Below are 14,631 nucleotides of genomic sequence, written 5' to 3'. Positions count from 1 at the left end.
GGGCGCTGTGGCCGGGCCGGGGGCGGGAGCCCTGGGGCCTGGCCCGCGTGCCGTGGGAGCCGGCCAGGTGCGGGGTTCTCAGGCCGCGCTGGAGAAAGCCTTTATCCAGACCCGGCTCTTGGGCCCGGCCGCTTCCCACTGTCCCTGAAGGAGCAGGGTGGAAGGACTTGCCTGGGAGGGCGCGGGGGTGGGAAGGCCTGGGGGACCTGGGGTGGGCCGGGCGAGGCAGGAAGAGGCCCCACTCATCCCACAGGCATGGCCCCCCCAGGGTCTCTGGGGCCCCCCGCCCTCCCTCTCCCACCCTGCTCCAGGCCCGCCCAGGAGGCCAAACTTCCCAGCCCGGCGTCCCCTCCCCCGGCTGGACGTGCCTGTGGTCTGGCCGTGGCCCATGGCAGCCTCAGCCCTGCGGTCCGGGAAGTCCCTGGCTCCTGCGCCCCTTTGCCCCCTGCCCCCGGGTCCTCTCTGGGTCTCCCTGCAGCCTGACAGTGACTGCAGAGGTCAGCTCGCACCCCAGCCTGGCCAGCGCGCACAGACCCTCCTCCAGGCCCTCACACCCGCACATGGAGGGCGGGGGCTGCCAGGGTCCGGCTGGGGCAGCCCCTCCCTCTCCGGGCCTCCCCGCCTCTGCTGAGTCACCCTGTGTCTGGGAAGCTCCCAGGGCCCAGGCAGCTGAATGAGGCTTCACAAATCCGCCAAGTCCCCCGCCTCCCAGGCTGGGAAGCAGCTGCCCTGACTCACCTTGGGCTGGGCCCGCAGCCTCCCGGGTCCCCAGAAGCCCTGCACACCCAGACAGGCCCCTATGCCCAGTCCGTCAGGGCGGCAGGCCCCCAGGTCCCTGCTCCCCAGTCCCTCACTGCCTGTGGGTCGGAGGTGACAAGGTGCTAGGGCGCCCTGCCGGGGTGGGGGCCAAGTGCACAATCCGGACCACCCACCAGGCGGCGGGCGGAGGTGGGGGGGGCGCTGCTGTGCCTGCTGGGCATCCATGTCTATCCTTCCTGTGCAAGTCACTGGTTGCCATGGAAACCCAGGCAGACTCACTCTGCCTGGCCTTGGCCACTGGCCTTGGGCAGAGGGGATACAGTGCTGGAGGGCGCAGGTGGGTATGGGCTGGGCAGGCGCAGAGGCTGGCTGCGGGGGAGGTGGCGAGTGGCCACCTGCATCTCCATGCCAGCCCGGTCCGGCCGACCCCGAGCCACCCAGGGGATGTGGAAGCAGAGCCGTGGCATCCACCCTCAGGCTCTGCCCATCCTTTCTCATCTTGTGCCTCGGTTTCTCCTCTTGCTCCCTTGGGATGGAACCCCTAGTCCGATGAGTCAGCTAACCGGGCTTGGGGAGAAGGCTGAAGACCCCGCTGTGGGGAGAGCCCAGAACTGCGGGGCCAGCAGGGCTGGGGTGCAGCGTCTGGCAGGACCTTGCTGACCCATGACCCTTCCGGGAGCTGTGGGCACAGACAGCACTTTGGCAGGTCTGTCCTGTGTGTCCGGTGGGGTCAGGGGCCCTGCCCCTGGAGAGAAGGGCAGTGCGTGAAGCAGTGTGCCCCCCAGGCCCTGAACAGCACCTGGCACCTGGTTGTGGGGGTAGGGTGGGGTGCATGCCGCAAAGCGGCAGAGTGCCATTCCCGAGGGCTTTGCAGTAACGCGGGCGCCAGGCCTCCGGACCCCAGGCCTCCGGACCCTGAGCATGGCTGTCAGGCATCCGAGTGGGCAGCTGCTCGCGCCTCGGCGTCTTGGGTGCCCGAGGACGGAAGGTTGGGGAGCTCGGGGAGCTCGGGGCCTGAGGATCCCCCCGAAGGGCTCCGTGGTGGGGGTGCCGTGCCTGCCCAGACTGACTCTCGCCCCTGTGTCCACAGCCAGCAGCCGCCTGATGGGGAGCTCCCCGGCTTCCTTCATGGGCAGTTTCCTCTCCGGAGGCCTGGGCTCGGCGGCCTCGGCACACCCCGGCGGCCCCGCCCCCTCCCCCTCGGAGCAGGCCTACCGCGGCTCCCACCCCGCCACCTCCCAGCTCTGGTTCTCCCACTCCCACGAAGGTAAGTCGGGGCCTGGGCTCCGGGCAGCCGCCGCGGCCAGAGCCGCTGACTGGTGCCCAGGGCCAGTGACGGGGTGGAGGGCTCCCCTGCCGTGGCCCGGGAGACTCCGCCAAGTGCTCTGGCGAGGGGCCGTCTCCCGACCAGGGAGCCCCCGTGGGAGTGGTGGTAATTGGTTGGAAACGGGTGGGCCCCGCCCGGGCCCCGCCCCGCCCAGCAGCGGTCCTGGCCAGATGTGCACCACAGATGGGCAGAGGGAGAGAGGGAGAGAGGGGGTGGGGCCGGGGCTGTGGCGCCGGGCGGGGCTGCACCCTCCACACTGGCTGCAGCCGCCCCCCAGACTTGGGGAGGCATGGGCTCCAGATGTGCCAGCTGGGAGGGAGGGGCGGGGAGGAGGGAGCTGTCAACATACTCAGGCTGCCACCCTGGGGGCCTGGCCTAGAACAGGGTCCCTCCCAGGCCTCTGCCTCCTCCCCGAGAGGCGGGCCCCGTGCACACAGTAGGTGCCTCATGAGTGAGCGTCCCTCTCAAGCTGCGAGGCTGGCAGGAGAACTTCTGGAGGCCTTTCAAGGACTCTGGGGGCCCCTCAGCTTTCCCAGGGCAGGGCACCCCCCAGCGCCCCACTATCTGCTCAGTCTCTTGGCACGGTGACGTGGACGGCAGCGCTGGGCCCCAGCGTCCCCAGCCTGCGGTTGCTGGTCCCTCTCGGCCGCCCATCGCTCAGGGCGTGGGAAGGGTTAAAGCAGGCGCCTGGCTCGCAGGAGGTAATTGCAGTTGGCACCGGGCACAGAGGGCTCTCCGCTCCTGGCACCGGCGCCGCCGTAACTCAGTGACTGCCGAGGGGCGGGCGATGTGTTTGCAGAGTGCGTGGACCCACACACCGCGCCCGGCGCTGCCGGAGCGCGAGAGAAACCTCTCTTTGTGCAACAAGAAAGGGGCTGTTTTCCAAACAGGACAGGTGACGAGTGAGGGACAGTTGTTAAAATAATCTGGGCTTTAAGCGCCGAGCAGAGTGCACATGTCGGCCAGGCGATGAGCAGCCGCTGTCTTCCCCAGTGGAGGGGAGGCGGCCGGCGAGGGCCCGGCCCAGGCTCATCTCCACGTGCCGCTGCCGAGCCTGCACCCCCAGCGCTCCCGGGGGGAGACCGAGTGCAGACTGCCGGGCACTGCTGCAGGCCTTCCCGCGCTGGCCATGGGACGGCCCCACGCGCTCCGGGCACCACTCGTCCCCCGCCCGTCCAGCCCTTCCGCCTTCGGTGTCTGCTGTGACACTCCTGGCTGTGGCAGGAGCATCTGGCTCCCAGGATGTCTGCGGGAGGGAGGAGGGCGGGGGGCTGGCGTGGGGGGGCCTGCAGCAGCCATGCGTGACCACCTCAACTGAAATAACGGCCGCTCCCTGCCCAGCCTGGCCGCAGGTGTGGGCACAGCAGACTGCTGACTTGGTTTCCCCTCTGTGCAGCGATGGGCCCCGGTCGGGGCTTGGGAGTCTTGGTAGCAGCTCTGTCCCGCCCCTGGGGACCTTGCTGGTGAGGACGGCGGTTTGTGGCCAGTGCCACCTGCCCTGGGGCCCTGGAAGAAGGTGCCCCCATCCTGCCCCTCTGGGGGCTGCTGGGAGGGTGGGATGGGAGGTGGCTTGTGACACCACGCTCAACGGCCTCAGGCCACTCACTTCCCCTGAGTCAACGGCTGCCTTCCCAGAGTGGCTTGCAGCCTTGGGGCACCCCACCACCCTCAGCGGGCACCCCAGGGAGTCCACCTGGCTGCGTGGGAGGCCGGTGGGGGGGGTGGCATCATGGCCTGTGCCCTGTCCTGCATCCCTGAGACGCAGCCTGAGCAGGAGGAGGCTCCACCCCAAGGGCTAGCGGTCACCTGTCTGTCAGCCCCGGTATACCGCCGGGCTTCCTGGGGGGACATGCCACAGCCCAGTGAGGGAGAGCACAGAGGGACCCAGGACGAAGGGAAGCAGGATGTGGCCTCCGCTGCCCACCCAAGCTCCAGAACAGGGAGCTGAAGATGAGTGGGAGGAGCACCCCCCAACCTGCCGGGCCCCACCTGAGGGCAGCGCGTGTGTCTGCCCTGGGCCGCGGACTGGGCCAGCTGTGCCGCAGGGGGCCCCTCCCAGCCGCCCTCCTCTGCCTTCAGTTCAGCCGCCCCGCCCCGGGATCCCCTTCCTCGGGGGTTCCCCTGCCCTCCGCCCTGCCGTCTGCGTGCTGCAGCCTCGCTCCCCGACAGGCCGCGTGGTGCCGGCTGCCTCGCTGTGAGCTCGGAGCATAAAGGCCAGCGGGCGGGCGGGGCGATCGGGTGGCGGTGCCGGCTGGCTGGCTGCCCTGGCAGCGTGCCTGGCTGCTAGTTTGACTGGGTGCCAGCTGGCTCCCCGCGAGCTGGGGCCTGCTTCTCTGCCGTGTGTATCGGAGGGAAGGGGGGCACAGGACACGACCGGAGCGCGGCGGTCCGCAGGCGCGGTGGGCTGCCTGGGCGGGCTGCTGGAGTCTGGCTCAGACCCTGGTTCATCCGCAGCAGCCCCAAGAGCAGGTGCCCGCAAAGCCTGGCCAGGGCTGGGCCTCTGAAGGGGCGGGAGGCCAGGACGGGGCAGCAGGTGGGGGCCAGATGTGGGGAATGGGCCTTGGTCTCCCCCCCAGGCAGGCCCCCACCTCTCCACTGGCGGACCCAGCATGCCATGTGGGGGCATCTGCCAGAGCTGGGGCTGGGGCTTCCTGCTCCCCCGGGGGGCAGCTGGAGGGGCCGCCAGAACATCTGGCCCTGAGCAGAGCCCCTGCGTCCAGGCCTCCGCCTCCCGGCCCCCGGGGCTCACCCAAGTGAGGGATCCTGCCGGAGGCTGGACATTGCCCTCTGGGACTTCAGGTGGGGGTGGGCAGTGGGACTGGCCCCCGGTAGGGGTGAGCCGGTGTCCAGCCAGCCTGGCCCTGTGAGTCAGGGGGAGGTGGAGGCGGGGGCCAGCACAGCTGGTCCTATTGTCAGTGAGCCCGGCCCCTCCCTCCCCACCCCACCCCCCAGCTGCCTGGCTGGGACCACCCACAGGGCTGATGAAAGGGGTTTCTGTGCCTGGGGGCTCAGCTGGGAAGGGGGGGCCGGAGCTGCTGTGCTACACAGCCTGGACAACTCTGGTCCCTTGTGCCACCTGGAGGGGCAGCCTTGGGTGGCCACAGGCACACGTGGGCCCTAGGCGTGGCCGGCCTCTCTGGGCGCCACACCCACTCTAGCGGCCACTCCATCAGGCTGGGCTAGGCTCCAGTGGGGACGGGGGCTGCACCAAAAAGCCATCGGCACCCCTGCTGTCCCCAGCTCCCCGGCTTCCTCAAGTGCCACCAGCTGCCCGTCTGTCCCTGTGGAGACCTCAGGGCTGGCCAGGGCTTCTGGGGACCAGCGGGAGGCAGGAGCACCTCTTGAGCAAGGCGGGAGTCCCACCTAGTGTCCACCACCCCTGTGTGGCCTCCGAGGTCCTGGCTCCTGCAGCTCTGTCTTCCAGAACCGTCCGAGGAGCTCTCCAGCCGTCCGCCCCTCTTGGGAGTGCGGGTCCCTGTCCCCAGACTCTGTCAGCTCCTCCTCTCTGCCGACCCGTCTCTGGTGGCTAAAATGGCCCCTGAATCTGCCCCCACGGGACCACCCACTGTCACCCCCAGTGCTCTTCAGGCCAGTGACGTCTCCTCGCCCGCGTGCCACCCCTCTTGCTGCCTACCTGTCCCCTGCCGTGGCGGGGGGCGGCTGGGCCGGTGGGGACGTCCAGCTGCTCTAAGATCTGCGGACGGCATGGAGAGGCCCACGTTCCCCAGATCCCAGCGGGGGGCACAGGGCTGTCCTGCCAGACAGGCCCCTCCAGGCAGCCTCACCATGGCCCTAGGGAGGGCCGTCCCCCACCAGGGTGCCAGCCGCCTGCTCTTCTCCGGCCGGCGGGCCCCGGCCCACCACGTGCCTGCACCGTCCACCGCGGCTGAGGGCGGAGGCCGGTCCTGACCGCCGTGGGGCCAGTGCCCAGCGGAGAGCACGCAGCCAGTCCCCGCTGCCAGGCCTGGTGCCTGCCGCAGCAGCTGCCCCTGGGACGGGGGCCTCGGGTCCAGGCCGTGGCTCCAGGGCAGGCCAGGTGGCACACCTGTGGCCCTCAGGGTAACAGTGCTGTATCCAGTTCTGGCCCCGGGGTGGCCGCGCCCTGTTTATGCTTCTCAGCACCACCGTGTTATGGGGGCAGTTGTCACCCATTTTATGGTGAAGAGACCGAGGCTTTGGCAGGCGTGGTGAGATTTGAATGCAGAACCCGACCGGAAGGCAGTCCTCCCAGCTCCCCGCACCCTGCTGCCCGGGGGGGGGGCACCTCTGCCCTCTGAGCCACGCCTCCCTCAGCTCTCTCTGGACTGGGAGCAGGCGCCCCGCTTCCCCAGCTCTGGCTGGCCCCAGGGCAGGGCAGGGCAGCCCCTGCCTGCAGCCAGGCAGCCGCGGGCCTCAGGACTGTGCCAGACGAGGCCCCGGGCGCCTGGCAAGGGGCATCTTCACAGCCCGGAAGGAGCATTAGCCTCGAGTCCGCGCGTCCAGCTGGGCGGCTGCACAGACCCGGCCCCTGAGCCGTTTCCCCACATGCGAATGTCACCTGGTGGCTGGAGCAGGCCACGCAAGCCGAGCACTGTCCGGGCCGCACCACGAGCACCTGGTGGAGGCGCCTGGAGCCCTTGCCCTCTGTCCTCACGCGTCCCCAGCTGTCCTCTGCGGGGCAGGGCCTGCGCTTTCTCGGGCTGACGTTTGCCGCGAGGCCGCGTATGTGGGCAGCTCGGGGTCTGACTGGGCGGGAGAGGCCCGTGTCACTGCCTGGCCAAAGGCTTTGCCTGTCCGTGGGCTCCGGTTGTTCTCATGGCCCCAAGCCCCAGGTCCCCCCAGGCACGATGCCCTGCATGTGTCCAGGACGCCTTGGAGCTTGGAGCTCCAGGGGCAGGAGGTCTGGGCAGGGCGGGGCGGATGTCAGCCCCTGGGAGTTGGAGCTGCAGTGTGGGGTGCCGGCGAAGATTTCGGGGGTCACGCCAGCTTGCTCCCGGCCCCGAGCTCTGAGGTGCCGTCCTTTCCCCAGCCCTCCTCAGTCCTCAGGCCCCGACTCCCTTGAGGGACTTCTGCCCGGCCCTGTATGTCGCTCTGGGGGCCTGGGCCTCGCTCCTCCCTGTAGGACTTGCCAGGAGCCTGGGACTGCCCGCGGGCCCCCTGGATCCCGGGCAGGCTGCCCGCTGCTCCTGTTCCGGCAGCACCCACGGGAGCCTGGCACCTTCCCCCGCTCTCAGCCGCTCCTCTAGGCCTGGGGACAGAATGCCGGTCCCACACCTGGGCGGCCGGGGCCATGTGTGTGCGTGGGGCCGACTGTGATGAGACAGAGACAGGAATCAACGTGACAATGAGGCCCGGCCCCACCTGCGGAAGGCTGAGGTGTGGGCACCCCTAGGGGCCCGGGTCTCCCCAGCCCACTCCAGCCCTGAGGAGGTGTGTCACCGGCTGTCCCCAGCACAGCCTGCGTGCTGCCCTGGGAGCTGCTTTGGAAGCACAGCCCGGAGGCCCAGGGGTCTGAGCACCGAGGGAAGGGCCGTGGCTGAAGTGGGGCGCGGGGGGCCGGGGCAGGGAGGACGTGGGGAGGGGGCTGTGGCAAGCACGCCCTCCGATGCGCGAGCGGGGTGGCCCGTGCCCTCCTGCAGCTGGGCAGACGCCCCTGGCCCCGGCGCGTCGGGCTGCCCGTGGTCCCCGTCCACCACTCGGGTCGTCACCGTGGCTGGGGAGGCTGAGGCACCACACTGAGGGGCATGGACACTGGGCGATGGGGCGGCTTGTGGGAGACAGCGGGTGTCGGGGCTGGCAGGAGACGGCTGGGGGCCCCACCCCGAGGCGCTCTCTCCACTGCCGAGGGCTGAGGGTGGGCCTCACGCAGAGGAGCTGGGACCGCGGCCTGGGCAGGCGGGCGGCGGGCAGTCCGCCCTGGGTTCCGTGGAGCCCGCCCCGTAAAAGCACAGATTCTGGCCCCAGCCGCCGGGGGCTCAGCCAGGCGTGTCGGGGGAGGGCCTGATGCCAAGACTGTCTAGCAGTGTGAACCTCAGGATCTGTGTGGGTGTCATCCTCGGGGTGCGGGGCCAGTGCCTCTTGTTCGGGCTCCTGCTGCAGACAGCCTTGTCCTCGTGGTGTGGGAGCAGGGGCAGTGAGCAGGACAGGGCCCCGGGGTGGGGGGCTCCCGGGCAACCCTGCGGTGGGGAGTCCCCGACCCCCCCCCAGGGCTCCTGGACGCGGCGGGCCTCTGGGGAAATGCTGCAGCATCGGCCGGGGGAGCGAGGTGCCCTGCTGCTGTGCTGTGGGCTGTGACGCCTCGGACCAGCAGGGCAGCGTGGGGTGCGGGCGCCCCTCCTTCCTCTCCGGCTGGGCGGCTCCCAGCAGGCCTTGGGTCTTCTTCCCAGGCACCCTTCCGGGGGGGTGGCAGGAGGAGCCCATACCCTCTCATTTATGTCCCCTGTGTCCTTCAGACCCTGTCCTCTGGAGGACCCCTGGCAGGGCGAGCTGCCCGCTGTCTCCTTCCTTCCTGCCCACTGGCCCACATCCCCCCAGAACCCCCGAACTTCCTGGGCTTGGCCGGCCGAGGCCCAGGGGTGCTGGGAGGGGCCCATGCTGTGGTCACCTTGCCTGTTGGGATCTCGTGCACTGCCCCTGCCCAGCCACGTGGGTCAGGAGTGCTAGGCCCGCTTCATCACACCCCATCGGGCGTTGACCTTTTGACCCCTTGCCACTTAGGTCACGGGGTTGGGTTGAGCCTCCTGGCAACTCAGCAGTGGGGCCAGGGTGGGGGGTGTCCTCAGAGAGATATCCACTCAGGCCCAGGGCCTCCCAGGTCCCCTGGAGGCCAGGGACCTCCAGGACTCCTAGGCATGGGGGGAGGGAGGGGACAGCAGGCCTGGGGCCTGGCTCCCCACCAGGACAGGTGCTTTGCTGTAGGTGCCACCTGTCGATGAGGGTGGTGACAGCAGCCCCAACCTCGAGGGCTGTGGGGGCGTGGAAAGGGGCCCGGGACCGTGCCACGCAAGGTCAGGGCCTCTGGCCCCGGACCCCAGATGTCCAGCCTCGCCCCAAGCCGCATGTGACGTAGCCGCCCCGTCCCGTGTCCTTCGCCATGCCCTGTGCCTCCGCTCCCTGAGCCCTGCCCCACTCTCCGACGGCCCCTTCAAGGCGCTGGCAGCCCTGGCTTCTGGTTTCTGCTCTCAGAACAGCTGTTCTGATTCATAAAAACCATTTTTCATGTTCTTTCTCGATTCAGGGAGTGAGGTCTTGCTGAGGGGGAAAGGGCCGTTCTGTGGCCGGCGGGGAGGGCTTCTCCCTGGCTCCTCCCGTCCGCTCACCCCGCCCATCCGGGCCTCTCCTCGCTCCCCAGCCAGCCAGCCCCTGGCTCGCACCCCTCCGTTTCTTCCTCCGTCCTCCCCATCTGTCCCCCGCTTCCTCCCCCCAGCCCTAATCCCCCTTCTGGGGTCTCAGAGGGCGGGGCCTCTGCAGGTGGGAGGTGGCGGACAGGCCCCTGGTAGACATCTACGCCCCCACTCCTGGCGGACGGTCGCCAGCTCAGGGTCCGAGGAGAGGGACATGCAGGGCCTTGCCCCCACACCACCCCCACAGGGGGACGGCAGAAAGTAACGCACCCCTCAGCCGGCTGAATGCCTGCTGCCCCCACCTTGGTGGGCGGGGGGCCAGGACCTCTGCAGGGGTCATGGGGGTCCGCCCCTAGGACACGGAGTCTGGGAAGGAGGAATTTACAGACTTCTGTTTACCAAAACGAGGCCCTATAAAACATTTAACGGCAGCCAATTAAAGAGGGACAGCTGCGTGGTTTAACCGCTTCCCCCGTACGACACACAACGGGCCCTGCCTTTGTCACGCCTCCCAGGGGCCGCGTTGGGTCTAGGAGGCCTGCTCCACACGTGTCCCACAGAAACCAGGCCAGTGGGACTCAGCCCGTGGCCTCACAGGAGCAGGGCTGCAGGGGGACAGGCGGGGTGGCCCTGGGCACCGGGGACGGGGACCCGAGCAGGAGACCGCTTGGGCCTTGTCAGAGCCTTCAGACACACACTCTTCGTGTTCCCTGAGCTCGTGGGATCCGGGACATGTTCCACCTGGAGCAGGAGCCTCTTGGGGTAGCGGCACCCCACAGCCTCACGTTGGACGCACTGGGCTGGGAACGTCTAACTGTGGCCTCCAGGGCTGAAGGTGGCCTGCCGTGGCCAAGGGGCCCGCTGGGGTCAGGCGCAGGGCGCCCCACTTGGGCAAGTGCCCCCACTTGACACCTGGGCGTTTCCCGCTCTGAGCTCTGCTGCTGCGTTGCTTGTCTCCGCCTGCCCCGGCCAGAACCGGCTTCCCTGGGGTTTCCCCTCCCTCAGCACAGCAAAGGCGCCCAGCAGCTGGGTGGGAAGCCACTCACGCTAGCCGGTGGCTCTTGGGACAGTCGTGGGGTCCCCAAGGGAAACTCCCCTGGGGCCTGTTTTCTGCAGGAAGATCTTTCAAGCATCGGCTCAAGGCTTGAGTCCTGGAGCAAGACAGGGTACTGCCTGTCCCGGCCACCCCAGCCTGGGCCCTCGGCCCTCCCCTCCCCCTCCTGCTGGGCCTGGTGGGGAAGGGCCAGCTGTGAGGGGCCACAGTCTGCGTGGCTGGTGGCCGCAGCAGACAAGCCACACTTCCCCGTGCCCAGCTGGGGTGCCCATGCCTGGGCGAGCCTTCCAGGCCAGTGGCTACTTCTCTGTCTTCATCCCTTCTGGCTAACAGGGTGTGTGTCCCAGGGGGCCAGAGCCCCCTAAGATCCAAGGCCAAGTTGTGGGGCCAGCTGCAGAAGGCTGCTGGGGACCCTGGGTGGGCAGGGCAGACCCCTCAGAGGAAGGGACAGGGACCTGCTGGAACGACTCAGAGGTGCCAGGGCGGGCTGGGACCAGCGCAAGGAACCCTCGGGGCAGAGATGCTGCTGCTGTGGGGACCAGCTCCCTGTGCAAGTCTCAGTGCAGAGGAGGCCAGGCTGCTGGAGAGCCCAGAGCCCCTAGCCTCCGGCAAACAGGAGCCTGCCACGGCCCACCTACACCTGCGCCAGGTGTGGGCCGCCCACCCCCTGGGGCCTGTTGGGTGCTGCGGCCTGCGGCGGTGGCTGGCCAGGAGCTCGACCTGTGCTGGGCGGGCATCCATCCACCGTGTGTCTCCCACGTCACCTCCCTCCCGCGACTCCTCTCCGGAGCCTGCCCGGAGCTTGCTCGCTGCCGGGTGGGAGATGGAGGCACCCCGCGGCCCGCTCCCCGCACTCGGCCCGGCAGCAGCTTGGTTTGCCCTGCGTGGAGGGATGGCATTAGTGGAGTCCGTTTACGTGCTGTATCGATGGGTCGATCTCCCGCGGGCCCCGAGGGGCCTCCCTCCTCGGCTGCCCACCCGCCCCTCGCCTCCCTCGGGTTAGGCGGACCCTGGGGCCTGGAGGTGCCTCTGCAGCCGGTGTCCTTGCTTCTCTAGCTCCAGGGTACCCCAGATTTTCGGGGAGTCTGGCATCTACCTTCCTACCCATGAGCCACTTGGATCACCATGGAAACAGCAATGTTCTCTATGGGCAGCACCGTTTCTATGGAGCCCAGAAAGGCAAGTGCTGACTGGGGCCTCGAGGGGCTGTGTGGGGCCTGGGGCATAGGGCATCCTGGAGGGGTGGGCGGGGCAGGGCTGGGGGCTTTTGGGGCACCAGGGACAGGCAGCCAGCCTGCTAAACCCTCCTCTCTAGGCCTGGGCCTCAGTGGGTGCAGGTAGGAGGAGGGTGGGCCTGCTTCTCAGGCTCCTGGAGGATTTAAACTCTGGATCCCAGGACTCTGGCTAAGCAGCAGGTCCGGGGGCATCAGGCAGGTGCTCTGAGACACGGCCACACCGTCTGCAGCTCTCCTGGTTCAGGTAGAGGCCTCTCAAATGACCGCGGCCAAGGGGGTGGTGCTCAGCTCTCTCAGCACCTGTCCCTGTCCTGTACCCACCCCAGGCGCCGCTTGGGGAGGATGCCATCGGGTGTGGCCAGGGGAGCCCCCCAGAAGCCTATGCTTCCTGCCTGGCTGGGCTGCATGAGGCCAGGCCCCCACCCCACAGTGGGGCCTGAGATCAGATGGTGCTGGGGTGTGTGTGCATGTGTGTGCATGTGTGTGTGTGTGCCTGTTTGTACGTGTGTACATGTGCGTGCGTGTGTGTGCGTGTGCATGTGTGTGTGCACGCAGGTACTGAGACAACACTGTGTCCCAGCAGACAGAAAAGAGTTTCTCGCACCGTGGGCGGGAGGGGGCCTCCAGGAGGTGTCCCTGGAGAGGGGACATTGATGTCAAGCTTTACTGATGAGAAGTCAGGGCTGGGGTGCCGGTCGGGAGCTCCAGCACACACGTGCACACGCCTCGAGGGCACGGACCCCATGGAGCGCTGCAGGACACGTGACTGCCCGAGGGTGGGACAGCTGCCGGGAGTGGCCGGTCGCCTCGGTGCCTCATCTTGAGGGTTTTCCTGGGTGCGGTGAGGTCTCATTTGCATTTTAGAAAGAGCTCCCTGGGATGTGCCTAGGATGCTGGGGCAGGGAGACCCCTGGACTGGTTACCATGTTTAAATGTGATGACAAGTGACATGGATTTGAGCCCAGACATAGGGTCTCATGGGGGCCCAGAAGGAGCATGAAGTTCGGGGGGTCCTCGATAAGGACCCTGGCTGTGGGGGGCACCTGTGCCGGAGCAGATCAGAGGGGAGGGGTGAGGTCCGCTCCCATGCAGAGGTGTCCTGGCCCCTTTGGGCTTGGCGGGACAGCAGAAGGCCTTGGCCTCGGCCCAGCCCAGGGCTGGCCACCTGGGGTTGGTGCAGCCAAGATCCTGCCTGCGCACGGGGCCAGGAAACCTCCCTGCCCACCCAGGGGATGGACCGATGCTGGACTCTCCCAGGAAACCAGGGTCCTGTAGGGCAAGACCCAGGCGCCCTGCTGCCCAGAGGCTGGCACCCCACAGACAACAAGCTGGGTCCCCCACACTCCCACGTCAGCCCCGGCGTGTACAGCTACCTTGACAGCATCTGTCAGGGCCGAGCAGGTGGTCCCAGCCCCGGAAACCCGACTGGCGAGCCTGGGCCCGGCCCCCGCGGGCAGCGGGCCCTGGCGGGCTCTTGGCGTCCAGTGCTGTGGTGGGGGACACTCTGGCTTTGGGAATCTGCTAATTGGCTTTCTCCCAGGCTCCCCTCTTCCCCCTTGTTTTAATTAGCAGGAAATTGACAAGGAATTTACATGACTGAGGACAGTTTTACAGGCTCCAAATGCTTCTCAGGTTCCCCCTTGTCTGCAGCCTCTTGGCTCTAGGCCTTCCATGCTCCCTGCCCGCCGCCTCAGCTGGGTGCGGAGGGGCGCCAGACCCCAAGGTCCCCAGAGATGGTAACCAGGCCTCAGCTTGGGGACCTACGAAGAAAGCATGGCCTGGGCAGGAAGGGTTTGCCCCACGCTGAAAGCCCAGCCTGGACAGCAGGCCGCAGCCGATCACGGTGGGCCAGGGGTGCGCCCAGCACCAACCAGGCTGGACGGGCCCAGAACCGCAGGGACACTGAAGGCCAGTAGTGCACTAGGGGTGGGGACAGCCAACCAGGTCCATTTTCGTTTCTCTCTGCTTTAAGGGATCACCCTCGCCCCTTGACGGAGGCTCCCATAATTACAAAGCAGAGGGGCCGGGTCCCCAGACGCACATCTTCCCTGGGCCTACCTTCCTCTTGGGGGTCTTAGGGGCTAATAAGAGCCAGACTTGGCCATGCAGAGCAAGGTCCTGCCCACAGCAGGCTCTCAGAGGACTCGCCACGTGGCTGGGCATCCTGGTGCCACGCGCTGTGCAGTGGCCACATGCCACATGCATTGCCATCCACTTAGCTGTCAGCCATGAGCTAGCAGCCTCCGTAGTATTTAGGGGTCCAACGGCTGTAGAGACAAGACCAGCTGATACTCCCCCAGCACCGTGAGGGAAGATCTCACTGCCCCAGACCTCACCGGCTGGCCCCCGTCAGCGCACAGGGCCGCCTGCTCCCCCCCAACCCTGTCCTAATCCCCACGGGCACTGGGCCAGGCAGGGGGCCCGGCCACTCACAGTACCGTCTCCTGGGGGCTGAATGTAAGTCAGGGCCTTCCGGAGGGCTGGGCGTCGCGGTTAACACGGACAGAGCTTCAGTCTGGGAAGACGCTAAGTCCTGGACGTGGACGCCGACGGCGGCACAGCGGTGCGAATGTGCCTAAGGCTGGTACCGCCTGCTTAAACGTGGGCGGAGGTGGCAAATTCTGTTTTGTCTGTTTTACACGAGCCTCCTGCAGCCAGGGGCCTTGGGTCACCGCCAGCTGGCGTCGCAGAGGCCCCCGGAGCACGTGTCTGGGGGGGTCGGCTCTCCGGCCCCGCCCGGCCTTCCGCTGACCCTGGTTCTCTCGTGCAGATAACTTCTACCTGCGTAACCTGCCCCCCCAGCCCGCACTCCTGCCCACCAACCCCAACTTCCCCGGCGTGGCCCGGGCTGCCCCCGGCCACCCCATCGGCTCCTGCAGCCGCGACCGGGGCGAGGCCGGCACGCTGCAGAGGGCCGCCAAGGAGTTCGACCGC

The 14,631-nt window shown here is 68.2% G+C and overlaps 1 protein-coding gene across 1 annotated transcript in view; it reads left to right on the top strand.

The window, feature by feature from the left end:
- Positions 1–325: 325 nt before the first annotated feature.
- BAHCC1 (BAH domain and coiled-coil containing 1) overlaps positions 326–14,631 on the top strand; it is a gene marked incomplete at its 3' end in the record, with an annotated part of 32,516 nt that continues 18,210 nt past the window's right edge. Inside the window, exons 1-3 of the mRNA XM_025047100.1 lie at positions 326–2,026; positions 11,519–11,641; positions 14,468–14,629. Coding sequence (XP_024902868.1) covers positions 1,681–2,026; positions 11,519–11,641; positions 14,468–14,629 — 631 coding nt within the window. The remainder of the gene's footprint in view (positions 2,027–11,518; positions 11,642–14,467; positions 14,630–14,631) is intronic.

This window comes from Pteropus alecto, unplaced genomic scaffold (genome assembly GCF_000325575.1).
Source record: "Pteropus alecto unplaced genomic scaffold, ASM32557v1 scaffold134, whole genome shotgun sequence".
Taxonomy (NCBI): domain Eukaryota; kingdom Metazoa; phylum Chordata; class Mammalia; order Chiroptera; family Pteropodidae; genus Pteropus; species Pteropus alecto.
Note: the sequence above shows the minus strand (reverse complement) of the source record. Positions and strands in the feature narration are given on the sequence as shown.